General features: G+C 42.8%; 1 protein-coding gene across 3 annotated transcripts; it reads right to left on the reverse strand.

Moving 5' to 3' along the window:
• Nucleotides 1–17,407: 17,407 nt before the first annotated feature.
• LOC123723716 (thyroid receptor-interacting protein 6) lies at nucleotides 17,408–21,714 on the reverse strand. Of its 3 annotated transcripts, none has more exons than XM_014206916.2 (10): nucleotides 21,549–21,714; nucleotides 21,063–21,273; nucleotides 20,622–20,755; nucleotides 20,243–20,356; nucleotides 19,497–20,069; nucleotides 19,235–19,328; nucleotides 18,910–19,079; nucleotides 18,523–18,701; nucleotides 17,794–17,914; nucleotides 17,408–17,663 (listed from the first exon to the last, which is right to left on the reverse strand). In XM_014206916.2, the coding sequence occupies exons 1-10, from the start codon at nucleotides 21,549–21,551 to the stop codon at nucleotides 17,532–17,534; spliced, it is 1,731 nt and encodes a 576-aa protein (XP_014062391.2). In that variant the 5' UTR covers nucleotides 21,552–21,714; the 3' UTR covers nucleotides 17,408–17,531. The 3 variants fall into 3 exon arrangements, with proteins under 3 accessions (XP_014062391.2, XP_014062390.2, XP_045577658.1); XM_014206915.2 differs by having other exon boundaries at nucleotides 19,235–19,331; nucleotides 21,549–21,713; XM_045721702.1 differs by having other exon boundaries at nucleotides 19,235–19,331; nucleotides 21,624–21,710.
• Nucleotides 21,715–23,021: the final 1,307 nt, after the last annotated feature.

Here is a 23,021-nt window from a genome sequence, read left to right on the forward strand (position 1 = left end):
TGTCCTAGGTTGCAACCATCTGGTTTGTTTAACATTTTTTACATATATTAAGTGTAACTGTGAAAACGTAGGCCTATGTGAAGGATATCCCAAGTAGAACTAATACAATATTAAATGTCCAACTGGTTGTCCTCGGCAGCTTCATGAAATGGGTTTCTATGGACGAGCAGCTGCACACAAGCCTAAGATAACCATGTTATCAGGAATCAAGGTAAGATCCAGATGCAGACATGTCGAATAGACAATGGTTTAATATTCCAAAAGGGGCAGGCAATAGACAGGTCAAGGCAGGCAGGGGTCAGTAAACCAGAGGTGGGGCAACGGTACCGGACGGCAGGCAGGCTCAGGGTCAGGGTCAAGCAGAGGTCAAAAATCCAGAGGTGGGGCAAAGGTACAGGTCAGCAGGCAGGCTCAGGGTCAGGGTCAGGCAGAGTGGTCAGGCAGGCGGGCTCAGAGTCAGGACAGGCAAGGGTCAAAACCAGGAGGGCGAGAAAAAGAGTGACTGGGAAAAGCTGGTGCTGAGACCAAAATGCTGGTTGACTTGACAAACAAGATGAACTGACAATGGACAAACAGAGAACACCGGTATAAATACACAGGGGATAATGGGGAAGATGGGCGACACCTGGAAGGAGGTGGATACAATCACAAGGACAGGTGAAACAGATCAGGGTGTGACACATGTGCAATGCCAAGCGTTGGCTGGAGTGGTGTAAATCTTGGACTCTGGAGCAGTGGAAACATATTCTCTGGAGTGATGAATCACGCTTTACCATATGGCAGTCCGACGGACAAATCTGGGTTTGGCGAATGCCAGTAGAACGCTACCTGCCCCAACGCATAGTGCCAACTGTAAAGTTTGGCGCAGGAGGAATAATGGTTTGGGGTTGTTTTTCATGGATTGGGCTAGGTCCCCTTAGTTCCAGTGAAGGGAAATCTTTACGCTACAGCATGCAATGACATTCCAGACAATTCTGTGTTTCCAACTTTGTGGCAACAGTTTGGGGAAGACCCTTTCCTGTTTCAGCATGACAATGCCCCTGTGCACAAAGCGAGGTCCATACACAAATGTTTTATCGAGATTGGTGTGGAAGAACTTGACTTGCCTGTATAGAGCTGACTTCAACCCCATCGAACAACTTTGGGATGAATTGGAACGCCGACTGCGAGCCAGGCCTAATCACCCAACATCAGTGCCTCACTAATGCGCTTGTGGCTGAATGGAAGTCCACGCAGCAATGTATCACCATCTAGTGTAAAGCATCCCAGAAGATTAGAGGCTGTTATAGCAGAAAATGGGGGACCAACTTCATATTAATGCCCAGGATTTTGGAATTATATGTTTGATGAGAAGGTGTCCACATACCTTTGGTACTCTTTATCTGGTGCAATTTAAAGTATAGCAAAATTTAGAGGCTCAGCCCGGAAGAGAGGAAGAGATGACAGCTGGAATATTAATATCACTGGTACCACTCGACTAGTTTATTATGACATAGACAGGCTGCAAAAATAGCTTCATTTTCCCTTCTGCATCGCGTACACAGAGGATAGATATTCTCCAGACGATTTCTGCTGGGGATGTGCTCCAAAGCCCTGGAGAAAAGACTTCATAAAATCCTGCCCCAGTAAGGTAAAGTAGTGCAGCGCATGGCAAACCGAATTTCCAGCAGCAAAGGAGCTTGAAAGGTTCACCAGAACTGTGTTACATTGCAAGTCAAGCTCCCTTTTCGGGGGGGGGGCTTAGTTTTTATGTGAGGGTTTTGTCGACAAGGTGCAAAGTTGTGGCTAAGGTTTTTGATGTTGTGGATTTAGGCCAATCCTGCTAGCTTGTTTGGAAATATGACTTCCACATGTATTTTTTTATTAAACAATGCATCCATGGATAGCTTTTGTAATTAGATACTTTAGACTAGTCAGTGATGACTGCCTAGGAACAGTGGGTCAACTGCCTTGTTCAGGGGCAGAACGACATGCAGTTATACTGAAACATATTGTCTGAAAGAGACATCTATCATAGGTAAAATATTTATTTTAACCATTTCACAATCAACCTGTGCTGCTACCTAGTGCTACATTAGTTACTGTCACACAGAAACACATTCAAACAGGGTGTTCAAAGCTCTTGTGAGAGTTACAGTAATGGTAAAAGGTTACAGTCCTCGTACACTATACAGTATGGTAATAGATAAGGCTTGTCACTAAAACAAACTAAAATGTCCGCCTCTAAGAATAGCTCCTAGTCCTGAAGCTTAAAAGAGTTTGGGAACCAATGACAGCAGGGGCCCTACCAAGATAATCACATTAAATGTAGCTTTTTATATCATTTACTCAACCATTTAGGTTTATTCTCATTAAGAAGTGCCCTAAGAGTTTAATCTGGTTAGTTTAAAAAATGTAAAATCTATTAAGTGAAACTGTGAAAAAATGTAGGGTAATGTGAAGGATACCCCAAGTAGAACTAATACAATATTAAATATTCAACAGGTTGTCCTTAATGTCTCTTCCTGGTTCACTCACACTCCAGCCAAATCCTCAACTTCTAAATCATCCCACCATATAGTCCATTTTTTTAAATAAACAATGCTTATCAAATATACCATTCTGTCATGGCGAGATCTTATTCCACACATCTTAAACACCCAATGATATATTTATCAGTAGACATTCATTAACACTTTCTTCAAGCTTCACTTTAACTTTTAACAGCAGAAAATCACATGAGAATAAGCGTTACGAATGAGATTTATTTAGTCGAAATGACATCTGCATAATGCACAACTGTCCAGTTGGACAACAGATGAGATCGCTCAATTGGACTAATTGTTAGATTACAATGCGGTACAGTGTCATGTGGTGCCGGCCCTCTCCTCTCTTTCTATGTACAGTACCTGTGTCACCACACCTTTGCTACAGCATAAACTCTTGGGGCGTTGCGCTTGATAAAGCACGATGTTCCCAGGAGTCAGCCACTGGGAGGAGACAAACATTAATTATCCGAATGTCTCTGACTTCCATTCCCTTCTGCTGCAGATGTCTCTCCTTCCTGCTTTCCTCACCACGCCTTAGCATTTCTCTAATGAGCTTCCTCCCACATTACAGGGGAAGTCTCTAATGAGCTGCCTCCCACATTACAGGAGAAGTCTCTAATGAGCTGCCTCCCAATGACAAGTCTTCAGCTCAGAGAGTAGGAGTTCCAATATTCCTGAAAGAGAAAGAGATGCTGGAGTGAGTGTACTGTATTGTAGGTGCCTGAACCAATTCCAAGAGTAGAGGCATTGGTAGTGCTTTGGGTCTGTGCTTTTGTTTAGCACTAAACTGTTGTTAGTTTAGTTTCAATGAAGTGTAGACGCATCACCTTCAGTGTTGTTGGGAAGATTATGGCTCATTCAGAGACTACATTTCCGTGTGCAACATTATGTCAAACTGTCTTTTCTTCAGTAAGGGATAAAATAACAAAAACAGGACTTAATTTTACATTTTTCATTATTTCCTTTCGGAGAAAAGAAACTGGTGCTCAAACGCTTAGTAAATCTGGGTCACAGTGTGACCTATTCCTAAACCAACGAGTTGCTTGACATGAATTGGCATGCCAATGAATACAAATGATGATGATGTACGTGCAAATGTAAGGACCTTTGTCAACAATTGCTTAAGCACCACTGCCTTTGAAACATGTAATAAACTCAGATGATTATTTTTGCTTGCTACAAATTCAGTTGCCTTGAACTGGTGCAGTTCAAAAGGATTCTAACCATACTCACTAGGCCATGGGTAAGTGGGGTGTGATTAATGCTAGCGACATTACCTGTGCAAATTCCTCTCCAAAAGAGAGAAACCGGGCTGTGCTATGTGGGTAGAGATCCCAGACGCTCATTAAAGGTGGGGCACAGGTTCTGTTATTGAGTCAGCCTAGATAAGAAATGACTGTCTGCACAGGAGACTCAGGGTGCATTGGCACCGGGCCACAATATCTCTCATTCTCTCACTTTCTCGCCTTTGCACTGAGACTGGCATTCTACTGACAACAGGAGAGGCGGTGGGGGACGGCACATTAGTCCTACCCGCCAACGGTATACCCCATTCCATTTTAAGACACCATCTCCACTCTTCACAGGGAGGAGATGGTTGGTGAACAAAGCGACTTGCTGGAATTGAAAGGCTGGAGAAAGTGCATGCTCACATACACACACAGACACCCTATTACATACCCAGACATACACACACACTTTTCTCTATACCCACACACACACATTTCTCTGTACCCACACACACACATTTCTCTGTACCCCCCCACCCACCCACACACACACACACCTCTTTGTACCTTATCAATGACTTACATGGGCCTTACATTTTGGGGGTTCAGGATTTCCACCTCCATGTATCCCGACTTGTTTCCCCGGCCGAGGTGCAGTCCTTGAGGGCCTCCACCGTTGGCCGCAACCTGTGGGAGTCCATGAAAGGTCCTGCTTGCATGCCATTGTACTGGAGGCATCTTTTGACTAGGATATTGGTCTCTTTTATCCACTGAAAGAACATCCTTTAGCCATCTTGTCCACTTATTGACTATGTGTCTGTACGGACACTGTACGAGCTTGCAAACAAAAAGTAATTATGTTCAATAGCTTGGTGGTCCAAACTGTCTTAGGGGACACAAAGTGACATGCCAGGTTAAGTGACATAATCGTAGACGCCTAAACAGAGACAAATGATCTATCTAATCAGCGGCTATATTTAAACCTGTCTGGTCCACGCCTCAGTGCTTAGCTTTGCTACGAGGGAAACATGGCTGTCTGCTTATCTTGTTTGGCTGTTGAGGGCTTGGAGTGTTGGCAGCGGGGGCTACCTTTCACAAATTGTCCCAAATGTTGGCAGGGGAGAGTTTATAAATGCCTAACCTCTCTAATAAGAATTCATGTTGTGGTAGAAAATGGATGGATGGAGCGACGGTTGGAGCGAAGGATGAAGCGAAGGATGGATGGATGACTTGTGCAGAAATTGTGGTGCTACAGAGGGAAAGCGGAAACGAGGTCAATATACAAACATTGGGCATGTATAGAACATCATTGTTCAGCGTGAAGCATCCATAGCCAGAGGCAACATGTATTGATCAGAGAACCCAGTCAAACCTGAGGGCTTTCTTGGCTTTCTCTTTTACAGTAGGTCCCCTTCCAGATGACGGGGTCTCACACACCATCAGCCACGGGTATTTTGATTACATATGAAGATAGGAATGTCAAGCTTTAAACCAACTTGCCTAAATTATTTATTGAAGGAATGTCAAGCTTTAAACCAACTTGCCTAAATTATTTATTGAAGGCATTTCTTCTTCGAAATTCTCAACGTGGCTATTTTTGACTTGACTCTCTATTGTCCTCGATAAAAATAACTTTTACGAAGGGTAAGCTCTTTAGATTTTTAGATATTATGTAAATACTACACTAAGTATTGAAACTGTTTTAAGTAAATACTATATTTAAAAGGCAATACAATTCAAATAAGTTAGTGCTCTATTCAATCTGTGTCGCTGAAGCTTTACAGATTGCAATAGAAATGTAAAGGAAATTTCCAATTGAGCCGAGAAATGCAGGGTTTACCGTGAATGCAGTCTGCGCTAAAGCAGGAACATTGCCATTCAATTTCAATCATGCTGCAACGCTGAATTTCTGCGATACGGATTGAATAGAGCCCTTAGTCTTCTCCGTCATGAAAACATCCTATTCTCATTACCCAACCTCTGATGCATCGAAGCTGTTTCTCCATGCCTCTCAGAATTGAAGTAATAAGATGAACCCACTTCTTTCCATAGGATGTTCTTTTATTGAAGGCAGAAGCAGGAGTGATCGCCTGATCCAGAGGATAGTAGATGCATGCTGCCATCAGATTAGAGACAGAGCAGCAGTACAGAAGAGAAGAGCCCAGGGTCTAAGTGAGGGCCTCGTCTGGTTTAAATTGTTTTACTGCCTTTACACTTTGTAATGGGCGTTAGGTGGCCATGCCATCTCAATTGGGTTTATTTTCACCCTGAATGAGTTCTAGTGACGCATCAGGAGTACACTTACCTTAGCATTAGACTTGAGACTAAATTAAAGGGGAACTGCAAGCTGATTTGGCCTCGTTTTTTTGGCTTGCTCTTCAAGAACTGCTGGCGGCCATGACAGAGGCCAAGCGTGAGTTGTCTTGGGGGTGTGATTTGATGTGGGTGTTTCTTGGGTGTGTCCTTGCCACCAAGACACACCCATCTGTCAGAACCTTGCACAAAACTATTTCTCCCCAGTCAATCATAATAAACAAACCTCCCGCAGGTCGATGCCACATAGTCCGCTTTCAAAGGGATTAGTTGCATTTAAAGTAAAGTTAACAGCTCATAAGGGGTGGCAGGCAGCCTAGTGGTTAGAGCATTGGGCCAGTAACCGAAAGGTTGCTGGATCGAATCCCTGAGCTGACAAGGTAAAAATCTGTTGTTCTGAACAAGGCAGTTAACCCACTGTTCTCCAATAGGCTGTCAATGTAAATAAGAATTTGTTCCGAACTGACTTGCCTACTTTAATTTTTTTTTTTTTTAAAGCATCCAAGGTTTGTTTTCAAGCACTCTACAGTATGTGCCTACTTTGGTGAGTGTGAATCCCACTGCAGGCTCAGATTCTCCCTTACATTCAGTATGAACTGTTTGAACTGACTACAGAACTAGCATGTGGTTGGGAATGGTCCAGGACTCTCCCCCCTTGTAACACACAACTGATGATTGTGTTTTCGCCACTGCATGGATTCCAAATGCTTTGACTCCAAATGCTTTGACCCTTCCTCAGCGCTAGCTCCACACGGCCGTGTTACTCACACACACAGGAGAAGATGTTGCAAAGAAAACACAGCGTGACATGATTGTGATCGATGCAAGCTGTCCCACCGAAATCTCAGCATAATTTGGCGGATGGCATCAGGAGAAGAAAATGCATTAGCCAGAGACAGCTGTTGTCGTGGCGCCGGGGCAAAGGGGCTGCTACATTCTCCACTTCTTATTTCAGATAGAGAGAGGACAGACAATTAGAATGATTTACAGTTGGTGCCAAGACCACATTGAAGCCCATTCCCACCTATGCAAAAACAAAGGCAAGGCTACCAGGGGCATAAATGGGGATCCTATAGTATATGAAGACACTGTGAGATGTTAAGTCTTTCAGTCTGACAAACCTGTTGGTGGTAGCACCAGGGTAGACTTTTTAATAGTGTATGGGTGTATTCCTTTAATTAATGAGCAAATGTAGCCTAACAATGGTTATTTTGCCACTGTCAGCTGCTGTTCCCATTGTACAAGATCAATTAATAGAATATATACTAGATCTATAATAAACAACAGTAAACATAATGATTTGATACTCTTTTTGTGGGTCATTCCACAAAAAGAGTGCCCTTTGATATTTTAAATAGAAATTGTTCACCAATATTGACTTTTAAAAGCCTGTTATATTAAATTAAATGCCATTTAATATATACCACATGGAGATGTCAAACCCAAATCTGTTTCACCTGTCTTGTGCTTCTCTCCACACCCCAACAGGTGTTTTCATTTGTCCCCGTTATATCCTGTGTATTTATACCTGCGTTTTCCGTTGCCAGTTTGTCTTGCCCCGTCAAGCCCTACCAGCTCGGTTTCGAGTGGCTGTAGTTGCTGTTTTCTAGTCCTCCCGTTCTGCCTGCCCTGACCCTGCCTGCAGTTCTGTACCTTTCTGACTCTGCCCTGGATTACTGACCTCTGCCTGCCCTGACCCTGAGCCTGCCTGCCTGCCGTTTTGTACCATACTGACAATGCCCTGGATTAGTGACCTCTGCTTGCCCTTGACCTGTCGTTTGCCTGCCCCCTGTTTTGTAAATAAACATCTGTGATTCAAACTGCATGCATCTGGATCTAATCCTGAGTCCTGATAGGAGAAATCAATCAGATTGATTAAAGGCTTGCTAAATGAATAAAGGCTTGCTAAAGTCAAGCTTTTAACCCACTTAATCACAAAATGTCTCCAAGTTTCACCATCATTGTAAAGCCCTAATTATTGTGTTGCTTTGACAAAGCCATTTCTGAAAAGTATTATTTATTTCATGTGATAAGTGATTAATTTACGTCTGTCCCTCATTTTAAGGTTAACCTTATGTGAACTGAACTGTCATTTTAATATGGTGAAACAATTCCTTTTTAAATATAAAAAAAATGAATAAACATTCAACTAAAAGTAACTAATGGTAAGCGCATGCAGCCAAGCAATTCTTTTTGCTTCAGCCGCATGTTCACTACATGACAGGAATAAGCGTGCAGATCTCTTGCACTAAATGATGCCAGGTTGGAATGTAAGGATTATGTGCTTCTATTCTCTGGGAGAGGACTGCAGATGGTTTATTATCAATGTACATGTATGAGCAATACGTTGACACGTCGAGTCCAAAACGGGAGGTTTAAAAAAGAACGAGGTCAATTTCAATCTTCCATAGTTTCACTTTAAGGTTAGATGTATAGATCCTCACCTAGAGGTCAAAAAAGTTTTTCCACCATTAGTTCTAGAAACACTTAAAATAAGGGCTGTGTTTCGTGTAGGCTTATCCTGGCATGACGTTTTGAAAAACATGTAAATCTCTTGGCCAAGGTGACTTTTATCAATATATTTGGCTCTATTTGCTCTCAGATTCGAAAAGACTTATTTGCATCAAAGTAGACATCATGTAAGACTACAAATCCCTGCAAGCTCCTGCACGTCATCTCTCGCCGATACCTTTGCTAACAGGTATTGTGTCCAATTACAACTTGCACAAGACAGAATTGTCATTTTTAAAGAAATGTAGCCAATATATTAATTCCTGAATTTAGCTAACAATAGAGAGTTAATCCAATTCTTACCTTTGCCTCGATTTGACAGTCTCATCAAGATCATCATGGCATTTGTAGTTCTTTATGACAGCCACATTAGCAGATAATTAGCATTTCATTTTTGGGGGGTAAATGCATGCAAATATATTGATTCAAGTCACCTTGTCCTAGAGAGATTTACACGGTTATCAAAATGTCACGCCAGGGTAAGCCTACACGAAACAAAGCTCTGCTTTTAAATGTTTCTAAAATCCCCTATGGGAAAATGTATGGTGGAAAAACTATTGGAACCATTTCCTTGTTTGACCACTAGGTTTTATGGGTATTATGACTCATACTGTGTTACTTTATTAGAAAAGACAATAGCAATGGTCAAAAATTGAGAGCAGGAGAACTCTAGATGGCAGCAAACAAGGACTACAGATAAAACATAGCAGAAGACAACAGGGAAATATGTTCACTAGACGATAGCAAAGGGACCACTAAGACTCTATAGGAATGGTGAGAAATCAATTTATTCATTTAAAATAGGGTAGGCTACCTAGTGGCCAGGACTTTGTAAATCCAAAAACTTTCCCTTTGTGAAACAAAGACTACCAGATGGCAAGATACAACAAGTCCTTACACCATGGAAACCCTGCCTACCTACAGGATATGGGTGTTGATCATGTTCCGGCCTCAATTAGAATAACAGTATGTGATTGTACTGCATTGTACTGTCAGACAAAGTGGAGTCCTACAGACTGAAAAATAACATTTCCATGTAAAAGTTTATCACAGACATCCAAAAGATACATATAATTTATTTTCTTGACATTATTTCTTAATTATGCAAATATTTTGTTGGAGAATTGTATGTTGGAGAATTGTATTTCTAAATTGCTGTCCAAAGGTGATAGGGTATTTTTAGAGTACGCAATTGTAGAGACATGATCATACTCATTGCGACTGTAGGAAATCATAACAGACCATGATGACAGGGCATCCCCTATCCACAGGGCATCCCCTCTATCCACATCAAGTGACAGAAGTGGAGAAAGTGGAAAGTTTTAAGTTCCTCAACGACAAACTGAAATGGTCCACCTGCACAGACAGCGTGGTGAAGAAGGCGCAACAGCGCCTCTTCAACCTCAGGAGGCTTGGCGAAATTTGGCTTGTCACCCAAAACCCTGACTAACTTTTACATATCACAATCGAGAGCCTCCTGTCGGGCTGTATCACAGCCTGGTACGGCAACTGCTCCGCCCTCAACCGCAAGGTTCTCCAGAGGGTGGTGCGGTCTGCCCAACACATCACCGGGGGCAAACTACCTGCCCTCCATGGCACCTATAGCACCCGATGTCACAGGAAGGCGAAAAAGATAAAAGACAACAACCACCCGAGCCACTGCCTGTTCACCTCGCAACCATCCAGAAGGCGAGGTCAGTACAGGTGCATCAAAGCTGGGACCGAGAGACTGAAGAACAGTTTCTGTCTCAAGGGCATCAGACTGCTAAACAGCCATCACTATCTCAGAGAGACTGCTGCCTACATGGAGACCCAATCACTGGCCACTTTAACAAATGGATCACTAGTCACTTTAAACAATGTCAATTTAAATAATGCCATTTTAATAATGTTTACATATCTTACAGTACTCATATCATATGTATTTACTGTATTTTATACCATCTATTGCACCTTGACTATGCCACTCGGCCATCGCTCATCCATATATTTATCTGTACATATTCTCATTCACCCCTTTAAGATGTGTGTTTTAGGTAGTTGTTGGGGAATTGTTAGATTTCTTGTTAGATATTACTGCACTGTCGGAACCAGAAGCACAAGCATTTCGCTACACTTGCATTAACATTTGCTAACCATGTGGATGTGACAAATAAAATGTGATTTGATTTGACCCGAACCTTATGGACGATGCATCACTATTTTACACTTTGAGGTCAAAGTGACATGGGAGATCTAACACTTACAGTCAGCTTGTAGTCATTGTTAACCTGTTGGGGATAGGGGGCAGTATTTACACGGCCGGATAAAAAACTTACCCGATTTAATCTGGTTACTACTCCTGCCCAGTAACTAGAATATGCATATAATTGTTTGATCTGTATAGAAAACACCCTAAAGTTTCTAAAACTGTTTGAATGGTGTCTGTGAGTATAACAGAACTCATTTGGCAGGCCAAAACCTGAGAAGATTCCAAACAGGAAGAGCTCTCTCTGACTATTTCTTGGCCTTCTTGATCATCTCTAACCAAAACAGGGGATCTCTGGCATAACATGACATTTTCTAACGCTCCCATAGGCTCTCAGACGGCGCCAGAACGATGAATGGTGACTTTGCAGGCCACGGCTGAAAAACAGTAGCGCATTTGGATAGTGGTCGATCTGAGGACAATGAGACTGGAGGCGCGTGCACGAGCCGACACCATGTTTACTTTCTCTCTCTTTGAACGAAAACAACGACTCCCGGTCGGAATATTATCGCTTTTTTACCCTTCGGATAGTGTCTTGAACGCACGAACAAAACGCCGCTATTTGGATATAACTATGGATTATTTGGAACCAAACCAACATTTGTTATTGAAGTAGAAGTCCTGGGAGTGCATTCTGACGAAGAACAGCAAAGGTAATCAAACTTTTCTAATAGTAAATCGGAGTTTGGTGAGTACCACACTTGGTGGGTGTCAAAATAGCTAGCCTGTGATGGCCGGGCTATCTACTGAGAATATTGCAAAATGTGCTTTCACCGAAAAGCTATTTTAAAATCAGACATAGCGAGTGCATAAAGGAGTTCTGTATCTATAATTCTTAAAATAATTGTTATGTTTTTTGTGAACGTTTATCGTGAGTAATTTAGTAAATTCACCGGAAGTGTTCGGTGGGAATGCTAGTCACATGCTAGTCACATGCTAATGTAAAAAGCTGGTTTTTGATATAAATATGAACTTGATTGAACAAAACATGCATGTATTGTATAACATAATGTCCTAGGACTGTCATCTGATGAAGATCATCAAAGGTTAGTGCTGCATTTAGCTGTGGTTTTGGTGACATTATATGCTAGCTTGAAAAATGGGTGTCTGATTATTTCTGGCTGGGTACTCTGCTGACATAATCTAATGTTTTGCTTTCATTGTAAAGCCTTTTTGAATTCGGACAGTGTGGTTAGATTAACGAGAGTCTTGTCTTTAAAATGGTGTAAAATAGTCATATGTTTGAGAAATTGAAGTAATAGCATTTCTAAGGTATTTGAATATCGCGCCACGGGATTACACTGGCTATTGAGTAGGTGACACCTAGCCCATAGAGGTTAACTGAGTATATAACCTGATTATTAACACTTCACTTGCCTGCCAAGCCAAAGCCTACAGGCATCGACTACAAAACAACTCTTCAGGTTGCAGGCAAGGTTACGCATCACACAAGCGTGGTCAGTCACCAAACCACCTCAGTTACAGTAACACAGTCATACGGTAGATGGAGTCTCCACGGGCCTGTTCAGGAGGATGTTATATTACAAGAATGTTCAGATAGAAATGTATTGTGTAGATCAAATATGAGTGTCTGTGAGATAGAATAGGGAATCGTGTCTGTTCTATACATTATACTGAATTCATAGGTGCAGTGGGCATATACAGTTGAAGTCGGAAGTTTACATACACTTAGGTTGGAGTCATTAAAACTCGTTTTTCAACCACTCCACATTTCTTGTTAACAAACTATAGTTTTGGCAAGTCAGTTAGGACATCTACTTTGTGCATGACACAAGTCATTTTTCCAACAATTGTTTACAGACAGATTATTTCACTTATAATTCACTATTTCACAATTCCAGTGGGTCAGAAGATTACATACACTAAGTTGACTGTGCCTTTAGACACTTTGGAAAATTCCAGAAATTAATGTCATGGCTTTATGACCATCGTTATGTTTGGAGGTAAAAAGGGGATGCTTGCAAGCCGAAGAACACCATCCCAACCGTGAAGTACGGGGGTGGCAGCATCATGTTGTGGGGATGCTTTGCTGCAGGAGGGACTGGTGCACTTCACAAAATAGATGGCATCATGACGAATGAAAATGATGTGGATATATTGAAGCAACATCTCAAGACGTCAGTAAGGAAGATAAAGCTTGGTCACAAATGGGTCTTCCAAATGGACAATGACCTCAAGCATACTTCCAAAGTTGTGGCAAAATGACTTAAGGACAACAAAGTCAAGGTATTGGAGTGGCCATCACAAAGCCCTGACCTCAATCCTATAGAAAATTTGTGGGCAAAACTGAAAAAGCATGTACGAGCAGGAGGCCTACAAACCTGACTCAGTTGCACCAACTCTGTCAGGAGGAATGGGCCAAAATTCACCCAACTTATTGTGGGAAGCTTGTGGAAGCTGAGCGGGTCCAGTTTTCTTTGGCTCTAACTATTTGGCAGTTGGAGCTATCATTTGCTATTATGGACACATCCCTGAACACACGTCTTCTGTTTCCCTCGACAACACTCACAAGACCCCCGGGACACTTTGGAAAGGACTGTGAAAAAAAAGCTTTTAAAAGCATTATGCACACACACACACAGAGAATGTCAATTTGGCCATTTAAATCAAATTGTATTGGTCACATACACATGGTTAGCAGATGTTATTGCGAGTGTAGCGAAATGCTTGTGCTTCTAGTTCCGACAGTGCAGAAATAGCTAACAAGTTATCTAACAATTCCACAACTACCTAACACACAAATCTAAGTAAAGGAATGGAATAAGAACAGGCCTTTCACAAAGCACTTGTGGCTGGAGTGGCAATTTTAATGCAACTGTGCACCAGTGGCATTTTGCACTTCAGTTGTGTACACTTTGTATAAACTTAGGTACAAATATACTAAGAGCATACTAAGTATGTATTACTTGTAATACACTTACAGTAAAGTAAAGAATACTTGTAACACATTCCAAGTATACTTTCAGTCAATATGAAGAAATTGTAATACAATATGTAATTTAGCAGACGCTAAAGCAATCTACATTTATGTATAGGTGTCCCCTAGCAAATTAAACTTGAGCGGAGTTGAGTGGCGACTAGTTTGGTCGGACTGGAGCTCTGACGTCACATAAAATGTTGTTTTTTATCAAAATCGACTGACTTCAGCACCCAAAGAATAGCCCCCAATTACACTTTGTTAATGGCTTGAGAGCAGGCAGGCAGCAGGGAATGCTGTCATCATGGTGTCTCACCATCCACGCCATCTGTGGCTGTAATGAAGCCGCTGTGAGTCGAGAAGCAGGTGAAACGTTTAATAAAACAACAACCAAGTAACGAGACAACATAACAGAAGCTGAATACATGAACACCGGGATAATACCAACAGAAGAATGAACAAAGGGAGGGACCTATAAAGGGGAGGTAATCAGGTCCAGGTGTGAATCATGATGATGAGTGTTAGGTGTGCGTAATGATGAATCCCAGGACCGGTGGTTAGTTTTCCAGCGACGTCGCCCGCCGGAGGGGAGGAGCCAGAGTAGACGTGACAGTGGCTTCCTAGTAGGACTCAGTCAGAAGCAGTTACAGTTCCATACTAGCCACTGGACTAGCTTGCCAGCTACTCTTCCCTACGACCAAAATGCAGCACCCACAAGGTGCCAGAAAGCACACCACACAAGAGTAATTCAGGAGTAGCCTTATAACTTATTCCATACGGTAATAGTCATCTGTCATCTCTTTACAACTCTGCCTTCAGGCTTCTCTCCATCCTCAACCTCCGGACAGTTGGCATAATCAAATCAAAACATTGCTAGCCATCTAACTTCTGTCTTGAAAATGTGCTGGATTCAAACTATTCAGACTATAATAACAAGCTAAATAAATTGATAATTCATTAAACAAAAAGTTTGTAAGGGAAAATGCTATATGACCTCACGGTGCCATGGCAACCACAGAACTCATTACGCTCCTCTCTGGTGGATTGATCCATAGACAAATTAATAAATGCCGTACACTATATGCCATCACAAAAATAATAATTTGGCTGTGTTTATGGTCTTGGATAACAGAATATTGAAAAAATATCTATTTCAAATAACAAAATAGCATTTTTGGTTTATGTTACTGAGGCTTGAGTGGACAGTAGGCAGACGACTCAAATGTTAATTGGAAGACTTCATATAACTAGCAGCTCTGTGTGGAGCATCAGAACCACACATTCCAGATACAAGCACCTGGGCTGGTGGGGCTAATCTCAACTGACACACCACCTGGCTGAGAAGGACGTCAACCTCCAACCGCCTCTGTTAGCACCTTACACTGGACCAACACTAGACTGAATGAGTCTCAGGGTGCCATTTCAGACAAGGCTCTGGTCCAAAGTAGTGCACTGTACAGGGAACCAATCACATCCCTGTATTGGTCCGAGGGAGGATGATGAAATCTATATTGGTGGCGCCACTGTTACGTACAACCTTCCTTCTCTCAGATCCAGCCATTTGTTTTGTTCTCCACTCTAGGCTGGTTATTGTTGGACATCCAGTCTAAGATTATTGCTACAGAATATAGCATTGAAGGATACAATCGATATACATTTGAATCAATAGCCAAACATACGGACAGGGTAGACGCTGTGGTCCCAGTACAGGTGTTACTGGTGGCTCTGCGTGAGTGTTGCTAGCGAGGGTCAGCATTGCTCCACACAGAGATGTGCCAAATGAACTACAGAGAGCAGACACAACCAAGGACAAGGTGAGTGGTTGACTAACTTGTCAATAGCCTCATTCACACCTAGTTCTTACATGAGTCCTTTGTCCATATCTTATACACATTCTGATAGTGCCCACATTGTAGCCGTTCCAACGACACGGTGGTAAAGTCTGTCTCTTGGTCATCCATTATGTCCACATTGTGAACAAATATCCCTGCATTCAAATTATTTGACATTTCAAAGCAATATTTATTTTAACTTAAATATTGATGCCAAAACTCAATGGTTTCATTGTCTAAATCCATCTACACTTGTAACATATCCAGATACAATGGTAATAATACTGAATAGGTTGGGGTCTAGTACAGTGGTCTAGCAAAAGACATACACATGGTGTAGTTTGATTAAAAAAAATGTTTATTGTCTTTGATCATACTACAATCGGCATTAAACTACTCATTCACACACCTACTTCAAACGCGAGTCAAATTGTACAAACCACCTGCTCAGTCTATTCCTCTCATGGACAAATATCAATAGATGCTGTGGAACATAAAATTACAGTGAACAACGTGATAACCCCCTTACCCACAGATAAACATCTTAGTGACAATAGCAGAAGAACAGGAGTTGAAATAGTGAAAAATGCAACTCACAGGGCTCAACACAGGGACCTTCATATCATTGTGCTTGTTGATATATACTATGAGAATAATCAAGTACTGAAACAAAAACATGATTCTGGACAAAGGAAATAGAATTTATATTCTAAGGGTCTTGTTGTCAGAAGAGAAGCTTCAAAACATACTAGCAGTTTTTACATTAAAGACAAAGACAGCGGCGGGATGGAGAAACGAGAAATTACATCAACAAAATGTGTGAATAACAACGTCGCAGAGTTACTTAAACACGGCCAACAAATCAAACTCCTAAGGCTCAGCTTGCATGTGGTAAGGATGGAGATCACCGTTTCTCAGTAAAAGACAAGCACACTTCACTGTGCCGTAGTCATCTTTATGTTAGTCTAAAATCAACCCAAGTGCTAAAAGGAAAAAATATCTAAAAAGCACATTCACATTTTAAAAGAGGGGGTTTGGACTGGTATACAATTAACATTGTTAAATGCAGTACCAATTATCAGTATGCAAATCGCTGTCCTGTGAAATAAAATACGGCATGTTCTGAAATGTGGTTCAAGATTATTATATGGACAGCCTAAATTCTGTATTAACATCCAATGAGATCAAAGCAATGACTTCAGTGATCTTGTTCTCTAAACAATCTTTCTAAAAACTTTACAAAAATTCTTTTCAATTCACTGCACAACGCACTCTGACTACACCCACTAGCTCTGCCATGAAAGGTCTCCAAACACATTCACTCCACAACCAAAACCACCTGCAATATAAACTGTCACAGAAATACCTTGCATATGTGAACTTTGCTTATGAGGCAGTTCAGCACTGTTATTGACTTTAGTGGTATACAAAAATATACGTTCCATTATCTGGACTGGTCAGTTACCCCACAGCCAGGAACACCTTGTAATTATCCTCCTCAATATCACCCAATTTTCCTACTTATCCTCCACAACGTTAATATCTCCACAACGTCAATCCCACCAGTGTCTGGCAGGATGGTGTGTGAGGGTGCGCAACATGCAGGAAAGTGTGTGAGACAATGTGCAACATGCAGGATAGTGTGTGTGAGATGAGCAGTGGTGCAGTCAAAGTTTTGAGGGGGGGTAGTGCAGCCCTCAGCTTTGGGCATCTGAAGAACAAAGAGGCTATGAGCTGATATAAGGGGGATGAAGTTGTCCTTCGACACTAATCTCAAGTCAGTTTAACATTTCCCCTTGCGGTTAAGGTTATCAATCAGAGGGGTAGAACTAATTCCAGATCTGTTCTTTAGGGCAACTTTTACCCCAGAGCAGGTGAGAGTAATGGAAGGGTTGAGGGTCATTGGTTAAAAGGTCAGAGGCAACTTCTTGGTTAGCAGTCAGTGGAGATTTTAGCAGAGGGGTTCAGGATGTGCTGGGCGCTGCAGCCCTTACACAGAATGTGACCGTCCAGGGGGTAACAGCATCGCTCCTCACCCTCAGACGACAGGAGCAGACCACACTCCTGGAGAGGACAGAGAAATCACACAGGGTCAATCCAGGAACACTGGATTAGGTGTAACTGAGGGGTCTGTGTACATTTGATGTGATAGCCTGCCGACATCATTCAACACGTACACATAGTGACCACTCACCTCACACACATAGCAGTTCACGTGGAAGTTGCGGTCCAGCGCCACTATACTGACTGATTCCTCCTGGCCCGGTCCGGGCATGATGGCAAGGCCACACACAGAGCAGCGAGGGGCAAACTTCCTGTGGGACAGGAAGCACCAGTGTCAACAACAATAATCAGATAGTCTGTCCAGTAGACTCATGTCTAAAACTTAAACTCGTAAAGTATAATTAAGTTTTAGACATGAGTCTATTGGACAGATTATTTCTGATTGTTATGCTAGTGTTTCAGTTCACTGCATGCCTAAAGTAATCAGTGGCGCAGCAGTATAAGGCACTGCTTGAGGCGTCACTACAGACCAGGGTTTGAGATCTGTGAGGTGGCACACATTTGGCCCAGCGTCATCCGGGTTAGGGGAGGGTTTGGCTGGCACGGACATCCTAATCCCATCATGCTCTAACAACTCCTGTGGCAAGCCGGGAGCATGTACGCTGACACGGTCGCCAGTTTTACGGTGTTTCCTCCGACACATTGGTGCGGCGGGCTTCTGGGTTACGCGAGCAGTGTGTCAAGAAGCAGTGCGGTTTGGAGGGGGGGGTCGTGTTTAGGAGGACCCACGGCTCTCGACCCTCGCCTCTCCCGAGTGGTACGGAAGTTGCAGTGATGGCACAACACTAACTACCAATTGGATATGAAATTAGGGGTAAAAATGTTTAAGTAGTCAGTGTGTTCTATCCATGTTTCTGACCTGTGGAAGTCATCTATACAGTGGATTTGGTAGGTGGCATCCACGGTGAAGGGCACGCCGTCCAGGCAGCAGCCACACACCACACAGTTGAAGCAGCGTGGGTGGTAGGCATTGCCCATGGACCACAGGACACGATCCAGTATGGGCTTGGAGCACATGCAACAGCGCTCTAGGATACTCTGAGGGGGGAGGAAGAGGGGCAGCACAGGTTCAGACAGAAAAGTGTGAGTGAGAATCCAATAGACATGGATATAGAATGCAAGAGAGTGAAAGAGATGGAGAGATCAACTGGTGAATTGAGAGAACACTGCTAAAAGGAAATGTAGAACAAAAAGAGGGAGACGAGCCTTCAATACATGAAGAGGACAGTCAGTGACAGCCACTCACAATATAACAGCTCCTGCAGTGGCTCTGCTTGTCAATGGCATAGAACGGTTGCCCCCGGAGATGATCGTGGCAGGTGACACAGGTGAAACAATCCACATGAAACACCTGCTCCATGGTGATACAGTCGCTGCCGTCGTCAAGGACTTTGTCGCCGCAACGTGCACAGCAACCTGGAAGTATGAGGGAAAGGGTAGAAGAGATGAGGCAAATGGGAGGGACATATTGTGTCATTGAAATGAACTGTGTCACCCAAGGGGAAATTAAGATGCATGTCCTTTGTTGACTGGGCTTATTTACAATTTAGTCGAAAGAAAGCGGAACATACCAAAGTCTCCCTCTGTAGGGGGATGATTCATGTCATACACCAACTTCTTAGTTAGCTGGTCCAACTCCTCCTCTGGCCTCGGAGCTGCTGTCCCCTGCTGGACAATATGAACATTATCCAGAAAGATCAGCATAGAGATTTCACTTTCCCCATTTAGAGCAGTGAAACCAAGAGACTGAAGATACAAGTATTCAAAAAGGACCAAAGTTTACATTTTTTTTAAAAGCAACAGACAGTAGATGTTTTAACTCCAGACACTCACCTTGCTGGGCCGATAGGCGGAGCTTGGTGCCGAGCCTGACCCTGATTGGTGAGTCTCTGGGCCTCTATTGGATGTGGGGCACTGGGTAGCTCTCCCTCCAAACCCTGCGGCACTCGCCTTGTAACACCTCTCAGAGTGCAGCTCCTGGGCTTGGAAAGCAGGTTGGGGAGGATACCAGCCCTGGGGGCCAGTCTGATTCTTGGGCAGGGACTGCAATGCATGCTGGTGGTGTGGGGGAGGGGTGCAAGCCTGCCTACCAGTCTGGAAGTAGGTGACAGTTTGGGCTGTTTTGACCTGGACACTGAACTTCGGGCCAGTAGGGGTGGAGGCGGTAGTGTAGGAGGCAGGGACAGGCTGGGGGTAGCGTTTGGAGACTTGGGTGTCATTGTCGTCTGGCTGGGGGAAGTACTGGAGACCCTGGTGGGGATCACTGGGGTTTGGGGGTGTAGGATGGTTCGTGGACTGAGGTGGGAAACCCATAGACAGCTCTGCCTGAGATGGGGCTTCTGGCTGGGCTGAGGGTTTGTAGCGGTCCCCCGAGATGCATTTGTTGTAAGGCACATTGTCGTACAGCTGCGAAAAAATATATATATTTTTCCTTACAATATAACTAACCAAGGCATACATATCCAGAGGACCCAGTGAAACACTTTTAGACAGATGTGAAAATTAACAAAGTCACATGTTTATGTTTTGCAGGAATCCTTTATTCCTCACAGTCCCATATAGACTGTCAGGTAGTCTACCTGTGTGCCCTTTAGTGAGTCGCTGTCCTGATCAGTCAGCATGCAGGTGAGTGAGTCAATCTCTGCATCACTGTCGGAGTGGTGTCCAACCAGCTTCTCAGGAGTTACCCAGTGCTGAAAAAAAAGAGGAAGACCACATAATAAAGAGTGCCTTCATAAAATGTCACAACAGGAGGAGATGGCTAGGTAGAGCAAATGTAGAAATGAGCAAATGCATTTGTCCTTCATCCCAATACATTTTTATTTGAATATTATGAGCAACTTCTGGCTTCATAACAAAATTACTACAAATCTTTGCCTAGAAACTACACTAAACACTATGGTGAAACGGACCAATAGTCAGTGGGAATTCCAGGCTACAGAAGCAATTTCAACCTACCATCAGCTGGAATCGGTCCATATGAGGGTTCAAGGACTGGTCTTCTTTGAGACCGTGGGGAGATGGTTGGTAGTAGAGGTCATTAGATTTAGGGTGAAACCTTGGGTCCTCTTGGTGGTGCTGCATGGGCCCAGCTGTAGAACACATACAAAACAGTGCACTTTACATTTACAAACAAGACTTCCTAATCACAGGGTACACACTTAACATTAACCACATGACAAACATTTATTTACATCAAGATGTTTATTTACGTCAAGTGCTAATCCCCAAAGGTGTTGGTGTACTCAGTAGTGTGTCAGGTCCAACACTACTCCAAGGCTTGAGTTACAGAATAACGGACTTCTGATTTTCACAATAGTCAATCACAAGATCTCATTATAGCAATGTTTCACACAAGACAAGCCTAATGTAACATAAGGACCACCCCTGTGTTCTTACCTGTGGAGCCAGTAAGCATGTACCTAGTGGCCATTCCTCCTCCTCCTGTGATCTGGCCATGGACCACATACTTGGGCCGGGTGTCCAAGGAGACCTTCTTGGGCGGCTGTCTGTACACGGCTGATCCAGAGTCGGACATCTGGGGGACGGGTCTCTCTGGGCTACCCGGAGTCTTCGGAGGCAGCCAGGTAGGACCAGACATGTCAGGGTTCTGAAAAAAAAAAAAAATTTTTTTTTTTAAAGTTAGTGATTAAACTGTTACACAATAACAAAACACTTACATGTTGGTATTAATAAGATTCTGCACTGTCATATTTTGTCAAGAAGATTCTGTCACACCAACATACTTGCTGATTGCATATTTATGTCACAGGTAAGCACTGGAAATCCAAAGGTGCTTCAACCTGGATTTCTTATGTCAACTCACATACGCAGTTAAACACTAGGCTTATAGTTGAGAATCAGCAAGAGAGCACCATTACCAACCATAAGGGAATTCCAGCAGGCAGAAAAAAAGACGACACCACAAAGCAGGTTCAATGAGTTAAGCAGCTAACTTGCCTAAATAGTCAGAAAGAATGGTTATTCTTTGGAAAGAAACTTGAAATGGGTAATAGCCTGATTCAGAGCTTCCCTGGGTGCACGTTCTTATTTTTTCCCTAGCAATACACAGCTGATTCAAATTAACAAAGCTTGATGAGTTGGTTATTTGAATCAGCTGTGTAGTGCTAGGGCGAAAGCCAAAACATGCACCTGGGGGCGGGCATGACCGAGTTTGGGAAACCCTGGTCTAATTGACTCAACAACCGAAAAAAACATATCTAAGTTTAACTTCCTTAATGAACCAGAAAGTATATAGTTATTTCTGGTTGTTTATCAAAGTTAACTAGCTCATTGATCCAGCTATGTAGTATACCACTATTTTCCATCTTCCCTCTGGCTCAGTTGGTAGAGCATGGTGTTTGCAACGCCACCATGGTGTGTGCAACGCCAGGGTTGTGGGTTTGATTCCCATGGGGGGCCAGTACAAAAAATATATATATAAAAAAAAAAATGAAATGTTTGCATTCACTACTGTAAATCGCTCTGGATAAGAGCGCCTGCTAAATGAAGTAAATGTAAATGTTCCACAAAGTGCGCCAACACACACTCAAAACACGCACACAATCCCACAGGTGCGAGATCCCACAAGGACAGGTATAAACAGGGCTAATGTGCATAGTGTTTTTATTCATTCTTCAAAGATTTTCTGATATATTGTCAACTCAAAAGTGATACAATTTCAAGAGGACTGGTCAGATTAACTGGCCATAACTTCTACTTGTTAAATGATTTGATGAAGCTTCTGAAAATGTTTTGGTCCTTGAATAACTGACAGAAGTGGTCCCATGAAAACCCATCATGTTATGGAGTAGAGCAACAAAGAAGTTCAACTCTCCACGGTAATTTCCATGGTACCAGTCAGGTAGTTGTTTCTGTAGTTGTATTTTATTCTATAGGACCTCTCCCACATCCTCCTGCTGAAGATGTTGGACCTGATGACCACAGCCGCGGGGGAGAACGAGGTATTACCGGACCTGGAGGAGGCACTCGGGGTGAGGTCGGAGATGGTGCGCCAGCTACCCCTCTCCCAACGGGAACGCAAGGCAGGATGCCAGAACTTATTTTGGAAGACCACATGTTAGCGCACCTCCTCACCATCACCAAGCAGCCCCTCTTCTTCTTGTTGGATCATTTAAAGACCTATTTCTTACAATGTCACACATGTACTGTAAATGACAGCTACTTATTTTGTTGCATTGTTTAAGGTCTAGAATGTTGGTTATGCTTGATGTCAAATCAAATAAACTTATTTTAAAGTTCTACTAAGTATGTCTCTTTTCCATAGGTTGTCATGTGTAATAATGCTGAAAATGTTAGGGTCTAGTACAGCGGTCTAGCAAAACACATACACACGGT

Source organism: Salmo salar, chromosome ssa07 (genome assembly GCF_905237065.1).
Source record: "Salmo salar chromosome ssa07, Ssal_v3.1, whole genome shotgun sequence".
NCBI classification, from domain to species: domain Eukaryota; kingdom Metazoa; phylum Chordata; class Actinopteri; order Salmoniformes; family Salmonidae; genus Salmo; species Salmo salar.